At 41.1% G+C, this 13,596-nt stretch overlaps 1 protein-coding gene across 4 annotated transcripts in view; it reads right to left on the bottom strand.

Annotated features, from left to right (window-relative positions):
* Window positions 1-7,711: 7,711 nt before the first annotated feature.
* LOC134486850 (uncharacterized) overlaps window positions 7,712-13,596 on the bottom strand; it is a 216,729-nt gene continuing 210,844 nt past the window's right edge. For 2 of the 4 annotated variants that reach the window (XM_087659603.1, XM_087659604.1), the window contains 2 exons: window positions 12,858-12,982; window positions 7,712-10,525 (listed from right to left, as the gene is read on the bottom strand). In XM_087659603.1, the coding sequence (XP_087515729.1) occupies window positions 9,390-9,992 (603 nt within the window). In that variant the 5' untranslated portion in view covers window positions 9,993-10,525; window positions 12,858-12,982 and the 3' untranslated portion in view covers window positions 7,712-9,389. The remainder of the gene's footprint in view (window positions 10,526-12,857; window positions 12,983-13,596) is intronic. The other 2 variants (XM_087659605.1, XM_087659606.1) reach the window with 1 other exon arrangement.

Below are 13,596 nucleotides of genomic sequence, written 5' to 3'. Positions count from 1 at the left end.
TTCCTCTTAAAGGGCTTCTACTTGTTTACCTATGTTGACCTGTATTTTTAAGGGAGTTATTTATGTCCTTCTTAAAGTCCTTGATCATCATCATGAAATGTGATTTTAAATCCAACTCTTGTTTTTCTGGGGTGATTGGCTATCCAGTATTTTCTTTTGTGGAAGAACTGGACTTTGATGTTGCTTGGTTTTCATTGCTGAGGTTCCTGCACTTGCCTCTCACCATCAGGTTGTCTCTGTTGTTAGCTTGTCTTGCTGTTTTTAACAGTGACTTGACCCTCCTGTAAGCCTGTGTGTCAGAACTCATGTAGACCAGGTTTCCTGTTTTCTTTCAGCCGGTTCTTGGAACAGAGTGTTCTTCTCTCAGGTGTGTAGGCACTCCTGTAGATAGTCCTTCAGCTCTTGGTGCAGGCAGGAACCAGAAGAATTCTGCTCCTGACTGCTCCTAGGGCACAGATGGCACTAGGCAATTTCTTCTTTGTTCGGGAATGTTGCCAAGAGTAATCTGATTTTTCAGGAGTGTCTGTCCTCCTGAGGGTCCAGCTCTCTCCCATGGGATTTGGGTACAGGGAGTTGTTTGACTGGTTCAGTTCAGTTCTGGGTGCAGACCTGAACCACAGGTTCCTGCTGCTGACTGCTCCAATATTCCTGTGTCCAGACACATTATGCACTTTCCTCTTGGGTCAGGGAAGTGGGCAAAGATGGGCAGAAGTGGCAGTCTGTCTTGCTGTTTCAGGATTGTGCACACTTCTGGGTGTTCAGCTCTCTCCCCCATGAGATTTGGGAGCAGGCTGCTTAGAGATGGGATCAGTTCAGTTCCTGGGCACAGCCAGACAAGTTTACCATTACTATTGCGTGGGGTTTAATGAGTCTTCAAGCTTTACTTTAGGTTATTTTATGAATTTGTGTGCCCTTGTATTTGTGGCACAGATGTTCAGAATTGAGACTTTCTTTTAGTGAATTTCCCCTTTAATGAAGTGTCTTTCCTCATCATGCTTGATAATATTTAGATGAAAGTCTATTTTATTGGATATTAGGGTGGCAACTCAAGTTTTTTTCTTGGGACTATTTTGTTGGAATACATTTTTCTATCTTTTTACTCTGAGATAGTGTCTATCTTTGTTATTATAGTGTGTTTTTTGTATGCAGCAAAATCCTGAATCTTGTTTGCAAATCTAATCTTTTAGGTTATGATTTTTTATAGGTGAGTTGAGCCCATTAATATTGAGAGATATTAAAGTCAGATGACTGTTGGTCCTTGTTATATTTGTTTTTGTAGGTAGCTTTCTGTCCTTGTGATTTTCTTCTTTTGACTTTTTGTTAGATGCTTAATATCTTTTATATCCTTCCTTCCTTCCTTCCTTCCTTCCTTCCTTTCTTTCTTTCTTTCTTTCTTTCTTTCTCTTTTTTGGTGCAGGTACCTTTCTTGTAATGGAGTTTTCTCTTTAGAATCCTCTGAAGAAATAGATTGTTAAATAGATAATGGTTGAACTTGGTTTTGTCCTGGAATATTTTGGTTTCTACATCTATGTTGATTGTGAGTTTTGCTGGGTATAGAAGCCTGGGCTAACATTTGTGTTCTCTTATAGTCTGCATGAACTCTGACCATGCTCTTTTGGCTTTCATGGTCTTTATTAAGAAATCTGGTCTAATTCTGATAGGTCTGCTTTGTATGTTACTTAGCCCTTTTTCCTTGCAGCTTTTAATATTCTTTCTTTGTTCTGTATGTTTAGTGTTTTGATTATTATGGGATGAGAGGATTTTCTTTTCTGATATCATTTCTTTGGTGTTCTGGAGGTTTCTTGTACCTTTGAGCTATGAATCTTCATTCTCCTCTATTTCAATTATTGTTAGAATTGGTCTTTTCATTGTGTCCCAAATTTCCTGGATATTTTGGGTTAGGAGTTTTTTATGTTTTGAATTTTTCTTTTTACTACTGTGTCAATCTCTTCTACAGTATCTTTTACACCTGAGATTCTCTCTTTTATCTCTTGTATTCTGTTGGCAATACTTACTTACATTTGTACTTCCTGACCTCTTTCCTAGGTTTTCCATATCCAGATTTGCCTCCAATTATGTTTTATCTAATTTTTCTATCTCCTCTTTTAGGTCTTGGACCAGTTTATGTAATTCCTTCACCTGTTTGATTATGTTTTCCTGTATTTCTTAAGGGATTTATTTGTTTCCTCTTTAAGTGCTTCTACCTGTTTACCTGTGTTTCCCTGTATTTCTTTCAGTGAGATATTTATATCATCTTTAAAGGACTCTATTATCTTCATGTGATAGGATTTTGGTTCAGCTTCCTGATTTTCAGGAGTGTTGGTATATTCAGGGCTTGCTGTGGTGGGAGAATTGTGTTCTGATGATGCCCAGATATATTGGCTTCTGTTGCTTATGGTCTTGTGCTTGCCTTTTGCCCTTTGTTTACCCCTCATGTTTGCTGGTCTGGACGACTCTCTCTGGAGTCTGCCTGTTTTGTCCCTTGCTTGAAACAGGTCTCCTGTTAGGGCTATGGCCCTGCCTGTAGCAGACCTCCTAAGTAGCCTTCCAACTGCACAGTATTCAGAGGAACAGAGAAGTTGCTGATTTGCTGCCTGGCTGCAGTAGAACTTCTGGGAGGCCTTCAGACTCTTGGGTATTCAGGGGAGCAGTCACACTGTTTTCCTATATGATTCTGTTCTCCAGCGGATGGGGGTGTGTGTGTCAATAGACTGTAATTTCTGTTTCCTTGTGTATAGTCTCTTGTATTCTGTTGGCAATACTTAATTACATTTGTACTCCCTGAGCCTCTAGGGAGGCTTTCTGTCTTTTGAGTCAGTTGTTCTGCATGTCACAGGGTCCCTGGGTGGTCTTCAGAATGTGCTGTCAATTGCTCTGTTGCCCTATATACAGAGAAACTCCTGCGGTGCCTTCAAGCTGTAGTGTCCTGGGTAGAGTGGAGCTACTGGGGTGTCTCTAGTTTTGGTGTCAGTTGCTCTGGGTGCAATAGAGCTCCCAGGGATGCCTCAGGATATGGTATCGATGTTCTGAGTGCTGTGGTTCTTCTGGTATGTATGCTTCAGGATATGATGTCAAATGTTCTGAGTGCACTAGATCCTCTGGAAAGCCTCAAGATATAGCCTCTTCCTGGGAGCAGATTAGCTAGAAATCTGTCCCAGGAGAAAGACCAGGCAGAAGGAGATTGATATTTGGTAGGTGAGGAGTTTGGGAGGATGCTGGGCCCTGAGTCCACTGGCTTCCAACTTCAGCTGTTGCACTTTGTGTGGGGTGGTTGTAGCTATCAAATGTTGACTGCAGTAGATTCTCTAGTATGCCTCAGGATATCGCACCTTCCTGGGAGCAGACTAGCTGATAGTCTGTCCCAGCAGAACGTACCACAAAGAAGGGGATTGATAGTCGGTGGGCAGCTGGTTTGGGGGAGGTGACCATTCTCTGAATCCATTAAACCCAAGGGGCCAGTTTTTCACGATTTTAACTGAAGTATTTGATTGCAGAGATATTATCTTTTACTTTTTCATAAATTATGTAGTTTTAACTTACACTCATTCATCAAATAATATTAAATTTTAATTTTTATTTATGAATTTATTTGTATTAATCTGTGTGTCCATATGCCTTTTGCATGTGAGTATGTGCAGATGCCAGAATAGGGCACTGGATCTTCTAAAATTGTAATTTTAGAAGGTTGTAAACAAATCGTTTGGTTGGAACTAAACTCAGTTCCTCTGTAAGAGTAGCATACTTCTTCCTGTGTTCAAAATGTTATAACACATTTTCACTGGACACATTCTGTGTGCTCACCAATGGGATGGAGACTAAAATGTGACTTTAGTTTTCAAAGAAGTCTTATTCTATTTTAAATATATTTTTACTAAAATGGATTTTGTAATAGCATGCATTAATATTATGGTTTCCCATCCACACTTCTTAGTTCCTTCTGATCACCCTCAGAATCTCAAAGTAATACCCTTCCCTTTGTTCTCTCTTTTGTGTCCAAACAGACATATACAATAATAGAATAATAGTAACATAAAATTATATAAACAATCCAAATTGGAACAAAAAAAAAAAACAAAGAGCAGAAGAAACATAAGGAAAAACCTTATAAAGCACAAATATATACTTAGACATACACATTTCCACACAGAGAAACACTATATTCACAAAACTAGAATCCTTAGTATATAACCCAAAGGCCAATAATGAACAAAGAAAAAAAATATGGTCTGATACTTGAGACATTGTGAGACAAAGATCTTCCAAAAGTGCCATTGAATTCATGTTATGTTGACATCTACTGTAGGTCATTGGGTCTGGATTTAAATTTTTATATATAGTGAGAATCTATAGGAATACATTCATTTTCCTTTGCATATGGTTCTTGTTGAGTCTTTATAAGTTGACAAATATAGATCTATTTCATTTATTTACATACCGTCTGCCAGTTAGATCAGCACCATTTACAGAAGATGTTTTCTTTTTTCCATTGTATATTTTTGGCTTCTTTGTCAAAATCAAGTGTGTGATTGTATTTCTGAGTTATCAATTGTATTCCATTGACCAACCTATTTGTCTCTGTACCAATACCATGCAGTTTTTTATTATTATTGCCCTGTAGTTTAGTTTGAGGTCAGGGATGGTGATTCCCCCAGAAGTTCTTTTATTATTAAGGATTGTTTTCACTATCCTGTTTCATTTCTCCAGATGAATTTGAGAATTTCTCTTTCCATGTCTTTGAAGAATTTTGTTGGAATTTTGTTGGGATGGCACTGAATTTCTGGACTGCTTTTGGTAGGAGGGCCATATCTACAACATTTATTCTACCAATCCATGAGTTGGGGAGATCTTTCCATTCTCTAAGGTCTTCTTTGTTTTTTCTTGAGAGTCTTGAAGTTCTGGGTATGAAGATCTTTTTACTTGTTTGGTTAGAGTTACCCAAAGATATTTTATATTATTTTTTACTATTGTGAAGGGTGTTGTTTCCCTATTTTGTTTCTTAACCAATTTATCATTTTTATAAAGGAAGGCTCCTGATTTATTTGAGATAATTTTACATCCAGTACTTTGGCAAAGTTGTTTATGAGCTGTAGAAATTGTCACGGAGTATTTTTGGAGTCACTTATATACACTATCATATCACTTGCCAATAGTGATAACTTTACTTCCTCTTGCCAATTTTTTTCTCTTGATATTTTTTGTTGTGTTATTGCTCAAGGAAGAACTTTGAGTATTATATTGCATGAATATGAGAAGAGTGTAGAAAGCCATCCATTTTATCTAGATTTTTCAGTTTTATTGACTATAGGCTTTTGTAGAAGAATCTTATGATCTTTTGAATTTCCTCAGTTTCTATTGTTATGTCTCCCTTTTCATTTCTGATTTTTTTAATTGGTAATTATCTCTGTGCCCTTTAGTTAGTTTGGCTAGGGGTTTATCTATCTTTTTGATTTTCTCAAAGAAACAGCTCCTGGATTTCTTAATTCTTTGTATAGAATTCTTTCTTTCTATTTGGAAGATTTCAGCCCTGAGTTTCAGTTTGACTCTTTCCTGCCATCTACTCTTCAAGTTGATTAAAGACCTCCATACAAAACCAGATACACTGAATGTAATCAAAGAGAAAGTGGGAACATTGACACAAGGGGAAATTTCCTAAACCAAACTGCAATGGCTCATGCTCTAGGATCAAGAATTGATAAACACAACCTTATTATTTTTTTTATTAAATTGAGTATTTCTTATTTACATTTCAAGTGTTATTCCCCTTCCCGGTTTATGGGCCAACATCCCCCTAACCCCTCCCCCCCTTCGTTATGGGTGTTCCCCTCCCCATCCTACCCCCATTGCCGCCCTTCCCCCAACAATCTCGTTCACTGGGGGTTCAGTCTTAGCAGGACCCAGGGCTTCCCCTTCCACTGGTGATCTTACTAGGATATTCAGTGCTACCTATGAGGTCAGAGTCCAGGGTCAGTCCATGTATAGTCTTTAGGTAGTGGCTTAGTCCCTGGAAGCTCTGGTTGCTTGGCATTGTTGTTCATATGGGGTCTCGAGCCCCTTCAAGCTTTCTAGTTCTTTCTCTGATTCCTTCAACGGGGGTCTTATTCTCAGTTCAGTGGTTTGCTGCTGGCATTCGCCTATGTATTTGCTGTATTCTGGCTGTGTGAGAGACACCCAGGCGTCAATGGTAGCGATCATAGATGAAATGCCCTACAGTGGGAAGAGGGAACTTGTAGAGTCTACCTTCAGTAGAAAGACAAGACATCAAGTGGAGGTCTGTGACTGCCATTCTGTAGCCAAAAGCTCTGACCCAGAATTGTTCCTGTCTGAAGGTACTGTAGGGATGGAAATGGAGAAGGGGCCAATAGTTTGAAGGTCCAGCAATGGACCCAAATTGGGATTCAACTCAAGGGGAAGCTCCAAGGCCTGAAACTGTTACTAGTGCTTTGGTGTGCTTATAGACATGAGACTAGCATGGCTGCCCTCTGCGAGTCCCAATATGAAGCTGAAATAATTAGGTGCAGATACTTATACCAAACCAATTAACAGAAGCTATAGATGAATTAGGGAAGAACTGGATGAAGCTGCTGTAGAGGGTGATCCAATAGGAAGACTAGCAGTCTCAACAAACCTAGACTCTCAAGACCTCTCAGATACTGAGCCAAGTATACACTTGCTAATATGAGGACCTGGACACACATACAGCAGAAGAATGTCTAGTTTGTCCTCAGTGAAAGAAGATGTGCCTACCCCTTAAGAGACTTGAGACCCCAGGGGGTGAGGAGGTCTAGTGGGGTGGGCCTGAGTAGGTGGGGAAATCCTCTTGGAGACATGGGAGACCATATGGGATGAACAACAGTCAGAGAGTGGACCAAGATGGGATAAAGCCTGGACTGAAATCAACGATGAAGGAATAGTAATAAAAACAAAACAAACAAACAAACAACAACAACTGCAACAGCAACAACAACAACCCCTCAAATGGTTCTTGTTTCAAAGAGCCCAGACCATCTGATCATAGCTTTTCTATATCCATCTATATGACTGTCTTAATTTGTTAAGTGCTCCAGTTAGGTCAATTCCTGCATCCATGCAGAGTGTAGGTGGAAAAGTTTTATCCATTGAAGCTGCTGTGGTTACTGGTAGGGACTCAAATGAAAATAATGAACCCCTCCTCCTTGCATTCATCAATAGTCAATAGTTTCCAAATAGGGCTATAATGTCCCAGGAAACTTTAGCCTACACAAGACAGTATTGACAGAATGAAACTTGTGCTGAGTACTGACAGTTATAGGTGAATAGAGGTTCTTTTTTGATGATTGATTATGACAGTTCCAGACAATGACAGTCACAAGCAATCAAAGAAAAGTCTAAGGGACAGGTTTTGGTCAGAAACTTTCCAGAGGCCCCCAAAGCAACATAAGATATTGCTTTTGCCTTTGGTTTCTCACCAGAACAGTATTATAAGACTCTATCACTGAACACGTGGGTTACAGCATATAGAGAAATCAATTTGGAACACACCTTTAATTTAGAAGCTTTTTTGTTGTTCCTTGTGTACAAAGAGACAGAAGTCGATATATAGACTAAGGAAGAAGAAATTTACAAACATTCTAATGGAACTATGTACCATGAAGGCTAGCTATTCAGCATTCCGGCCAAGATGTACTGTCCCGCGCTACGTCTCGCCAGCAGGAACGACGCGGCACACACAGGATCCTACTACAGAAAAGCTTTAATGCGTCTTGAGAGGGAGAGCATAAGCTTACAATGCGGAGACGGAGAGTGAGGAATAACCGTCCCTTATATAGGAAACTATCCTCGCCTAGGACGTGTCACTCTCTGACTGGTCGCTGCCAATTATGCCAGATGACGTACCAAAACGTACGTGTCCCTTTGAGTAGGGAAGTTACCAGGCGCCTGCGTATTGCCCTTTTTACTAGGTGCGTTCTGCCAGATGCCGGTGCCATCTTGTAATGGAGTTCGTGAGGACAGCTCCTCACATATGTGAGGACAGCTCCTCGGACAGCTCCTCACATCTCTGTGAGGACAGCTCCTCGGACAGCTCCTCACATCTCCCCCTTTTCTGTTTTTTTTTAAGCAAACAGGACACCCAGATATAGGAGGGTGAAGACAGAGGTCATATCCTCGTACAAAGTTGGCAAACCTGTACAAGAGAGATACTCTTAGGCTGTTGTTGGGACCCAGGGCACTCCCGACCCGTCGCACTGCCATTTTTCGAGGGAGGGAAAACTGGGGCAGAAACCCTCATGTGATATGACATGCCTTCCAGGGAGCGTATTTGGTAGAACTTCCCTGTGCGATGCTAAGCTCGTCACCCCTCATGGGCTGCTCAAGCCGGACACTCTAATCCTGTGCAATGAACCGAGGTTCTAGGAGTGCAAGAGCTGTCCAGCTGGCGACCTGTTGCTTGAGCATGGTCAACCAGATATCGGCTGACGCTCCTTGTTCAAGGGCTACAAGCGCCTGGGCGATCACTACTTTGTCCTTTCTTGTTTGAGATCTCAATTTGCAAAGCAACCAGAGGAGTAACACTAATCCACAGCAGAGGATCACTCCAAAAAGTCCCACTCCCACCCATTCCTTGAAATAAGAGACTGCTGAGGTGATCCAGGACGACACTCCCTCCGTCAAAGACAGGTCCAGTCGGGTAGAATTTACTTGAATGATGGTCGCTCTCAGCTCCTGAAGTGTCTGTTCAAACTTCGAGGTCCAATTCTGTAACAGATGCTGTGAAAGACTCTTAGACAGATTAGCAGCTCGGGTAAATTTGTCATATTATATGGAGGTGACACAAAGGCCTGGGAGTTTTTGCTCACAGCCAAGCTGGGCCAGTTGCCATAGAATGTCTAATTGCTCTCAGACCAGATCTATACGTTGGTTGACAAGCATAAGGCCTCCCTATATCTGAGTATTGGCCGAGGCCTGTCTGTCCCGAGCCACAGAGATGGTGGCCGATAAATCATTGATAGTTTGGGTTGTACATGCACATACTGTAATTTTCCAAAAGTAGAATTATGAGTAACATCCATTTGCCAGATTTGCAATGGCTGTATTCCTCTCGGGTTGACCCCGATGTGAGGAACTGGGAGGAACTGGCAGCACTGTTGGCATTGGGTGACTATATCACGTGCCTCTTTTCTAGTTATAGAGAAGCGGCGGAGTAAAGTTTCTGAGGTGACATGGAAATTGCCATGAAAGGCTTTAGCGGCCTCTAAAGGAGAGGCCAGGACCACAGCTATCATTTTTGTGGCTTTGTCAGCCAAATCATTCTCTGAACTCATTGGGCCAGGGAGTCCAGAATGGGCCCATATATGAGTAATGTATAATTTGGATTTTTCGGAAAATATCTGCCACCTTACTAGTGGTTTTAATTATACCAGCGGTTTCAAGAATACTAACAGCACTAGCTCGGCCTCCTCCTCTAAGTCTAAGGTTTTATTTTCAGAGCTTTCAGAACTGTCGAGGTTCAGCGCTTCTAGATCTTTCACAGGGTATAGGCTGGCTCCCCCTCCTGGTTTATGTGTAGAGGAGGAAGTGCTGGAATCTGAAAATTTCAACGCTCCCTTGTCTGCGGACTTACCGGGAGGACACTTTTTCTTTCTTAGGACGTCCTTTTTCTTGCGCGCGCCCAACCTCTCACTACGTTCGGTTTCTGACAGACTTTCCCGGACTACCTCGAGAGTGGCCTGTCCTTCTACTACTGCTGCCTTACACGTTTCATCCTTTAACCAATTCTTAACCAGCTTCCATATAGCTTTGGTCCCTAGGCGCAGATCCTCTTCCGCCAATTTTCTGTCAAGGTCTTTTCCAAGTTTGTTCCATGAGGCAATCGTAAACGAGCCTGAACAGGCAAACCAAGGCGCCACCCTCTCCACCTCCTTCACAAAGTTTTTAAGTGTTCCTCCTCCGGTTTTGATGTTCCTCTGCTTTAACACTGTTTCCAAGGCCGTGACCACAGACTGTGAGGATCCCATGATGGGCCAGGAACGCCGGCGGCTTATCTACGTCCGTCTGACAAGGCGTGAGGTGAAAGGGTAGAGACGGACACGCTGCTCTCTTATGTACGGGAGTCTTACACGTGCCTCCCCGGACGGTGCCGCTTATCTACGTCGGCCTTATCGCGTCCTTGCTCCTCAACAGTCAAAATCGAAGGTAAAAGGGAGCTGCGCGAAGCTCACTTATATACGAGAGACTGAGACGCGCCTTCAGCTGCTGTGATCGTCCTTTTAACAGCGAAAATGGTGAAAACAGAACATAAAGGGTAGGGTGGCTCCCAGGACAAATACTATAGCCTCAACAAATCCTTCCCAAGGCGGTGACAACCCCAGACCAAAGTCCAAGAGAGGGCTGCCTCTCCGAACGTATCTACCTGCAGTTCTGAATCCTCCTTGTCGCCAAGGGATCTCCGAAGGTGCTGACGATGGTGAGGTCTTTCCCGGGTTTTCGGCACCAGATGTCCCACGCTACGTCTCGCCAGCAGGAACGACGCGGCACACACAGGATCCTACTACAGAAAAGCTCTAATGCATCTTGAGAGGGAGAGCATAAGCTTACAATGCGGAGACGGAGAGTGAGGAATAACCGTCCCTTATATAGGAAACTATCCTCGCCTAGGACGTGTCACTCTCTGACTGGTCGCTGCCAATTATGCCAGATGACGTACCAAAACGTACGTGTCCCTTTGAGTAGGGAAGTTACCAGGCGCCTGCGTATTGCCCTTTTTACTAGGTGCGTTCTGCTGGATGCCGGTGCCATCTTGTAATGGAGTTCGTGAGGACAGCTCCTCACATATGTGAGGACAGCTCCTCGGACAGCTCCTCACATCTCTGTGAGGACAGCTCCTCGGACAGCTCCTCACAATGTACCACCTTGTGCAATAATAATATGACATTTGTGGAAGGAAAACAGCCTTTATGGTTGTCATGAGACCTATTACACAGAAGAGTGTTCATGTCTGCTATTGTTAATCTGGTCAAAACCCACGGATTGACATATGATGTTCTCAAGTGGGGAACTGGATATTATTTTTTGATAAATTGAAATTGCATGAACATACTTTTCTTTCCTTTTTTTTTTCTTTTTTTCGGAGCTGGGGACTGAACCCAAGGCCTTGCACTTGCTAGGCAAGCGCTCTACCACTGAGCTAAATCCCCAACCCCATGAACATACTTTTTAATATTTATGTCTGTATCCATACACAATTGCATTCAGTCTTGTGTGAATGTTAAATAAGCTTCTTCATGTGGAGACATAACACTTGTTCTTATTATACTTATCTCTTTTACATAACCTTATCTTCTTAAAATATGTGTTTATATGAAAGGAATTTTGTCTTTGAAAGTTTCTGATATCTATTCAATCTATTGTGGTTACACTTTTCTGCCTGACTCTGATCCCTGCTTACCCCATCATTCCATTTCCTGTGAAGTTCTCATCCCTCTTTATATCCTTTTTTGTGGTTTTGTTTTGTTTTTTGTTACCTGCTGGATTTAACCTTAGTCACTCAAAGGTACATGATATGGATGATCCACTGGTGTCAGAATAACTCAGAAGGGGCCACATCACTAAATACAGTGACTTTCTTTCCTTCAGATGCTGCAGAGAGACAGTACCTTAATTTGCAGGATTTCTTCTACAGCCTCATCAACAGCTCCAATCCATGAATTAGGGTCAATGACTAGGGTCAGTCTTGTACACACTCTACGCAAACAGTCAAAGAAGCTGTAACCTCATGCCATCTACATGCCATCCCTAAAAGTGTGTTGTGATAGTTGTTCCCTCTCTCTATCTCTTTGGGTAATGTATATCAACTATGCATGTATTTATATTTAAATCACATTGCTCTGAATTTTTTTTCCTTTCCCGTCTCCTATCACCATTTAAGGGTTAAATTGTTTAATTTGTTTGTTTTCTTGAGGCAAGGTCTTCTCATATAGCCTTCCCTGGCCTGGAATTCACTATGTTAAACATATTGATATCAAGATCACAGAAACCTCCCTGCCTCTAACTCCTAGAAACTTTGATTAATAATAGGTGCATGCGTTCCCCACCTTTTTGTGTTCATGACATGGGGAAAATATTAGTCTTTAATGCATATTGGGAATTTTTAGAAGGCATTTTTGTACTTTTGAAAGTATAGATTTTGGAAGAATTTTTTTTTCACTTTCTTAAATTTTACACACCTTGTAATGATGTGGCTTGAAGATGGCTTTGGGGAAAATTATTTACTGTTTAATATTTTATTTAATAGACTTAATGCAATTTAGATATTCTATCTGTTAATTTGGGCAAATTTGCCCCTTAATGTATTTGTGTCTTATGTTAGGTTGTTAGACTTCTGCTATTTTTAAAATGTGTGTTAGTTTCTTAGGGGTGTTGTAATGAAGAGAATACACTTTGTAGATCATAAAAAAACAGTGCTTATTTGCTGACTGTATAGGGCTTACATTTGGCTTGTTTGTTTTGAGAGGTCAGGATTCCATAGGCCAGGCTACTCTCAAACTCACTCTACAGAAGAAAATGGATTTGACTTGTTGATCCACCTTCAAGGCTTTCTGTTTGCCAAGATTGTAGGTGTACATCGAAGCTCCATTGGGAAGCCAGATGTGTAGCTATTAGTTCTGCTTTGGGCTTGACTATTGCCATAACTTGAACAAGAAAAGCTGGGATCACCCACAGAAGACTCTCTTGACATCTTTCACATTAGCTTCCCTCAAGGAGAGAGAATAGAAGGGTTCAAGAACACTCATAGGAATCATGTGCCTTGAAGAAACCATTTGTAGACCCCTCTCCATATTAAGTAGCACAGGGTATGCAGAAAACTCTTGAGTAATACTTACCTCTATGTTGTCAGTGGAATATCATTTTCTGGACTGTTCATTCAGCTTAAATGTACTTATTCCATATTTGTTGGTTGTGCCTTCTGTTGTCTCACAATGTAGACTCCTGGTTGTCTTATTATTTGCTGTGCAGAGAAGTGTGAATGCCTGGGTCCTTTGGGTCTAGAAGCTCCTGGGTGCATTTCTGAAGACAAATATTACTACAGAAAATGGATTGACATAACTACTTTTGGGTTTATGTAGAGATAATTTTCTAGGTCATGTATTTTTCTTCCTCAGTTAAGAAGTTATGTACCATAATTTTTTAATCAAACATTAGCCACAATCAAAAATATTGCATTTCTGAAAAACCATTTGTAATGTTAAATTATTGGAATTCTATAAAAATATATCTTTAACTTTTAAAAGTTATAATATGTGCTGCCCATGGATGGCTAGAATTAGCATAGTGACAATGGCTATCTTACGTAAAGCAATCTAAAATTAAACTCATTTCCCATTAAAATTCCAACACAATTCTTTACAGATCAGGAAAGAGTAATTCTCAACTTTTCTCAATATAGAAAAACAGGAAACCCCATAAAGTACAAGAGAGCTAAAATAATTCTGCAAAGAAAAAAATGTAATTATTATCTACCTGACTCCAAGCTTCATGACAGCAATAGAAATAAAATATGCGGTGTGTGTGTGTGTGTGTGTGTGTGTGTGTGTGTGTGTGTGTCTGTGTTGCACGCATGTG

The sequence above is a fragment of the Rattus norvegicus genome, chromosome 4, assembly GCF_021556685.1.
Source record: "Rattus norvegicus strain SHRSP/BbbUtx chromosome 4, alternate assembly SHRSP_T2T, whole genome shotgun sequence".
NCBI classification, from domain to species: Eukaryota; Metazoa; Chordata; class Mammalia; order Rodentia; family Muridae; genus Rattus; species Rattus norvegicus.
Note: the sequence above shows the minus strand (reverse complement) of the source record. Positions and strands in the feature narration are given on the sequence as shown.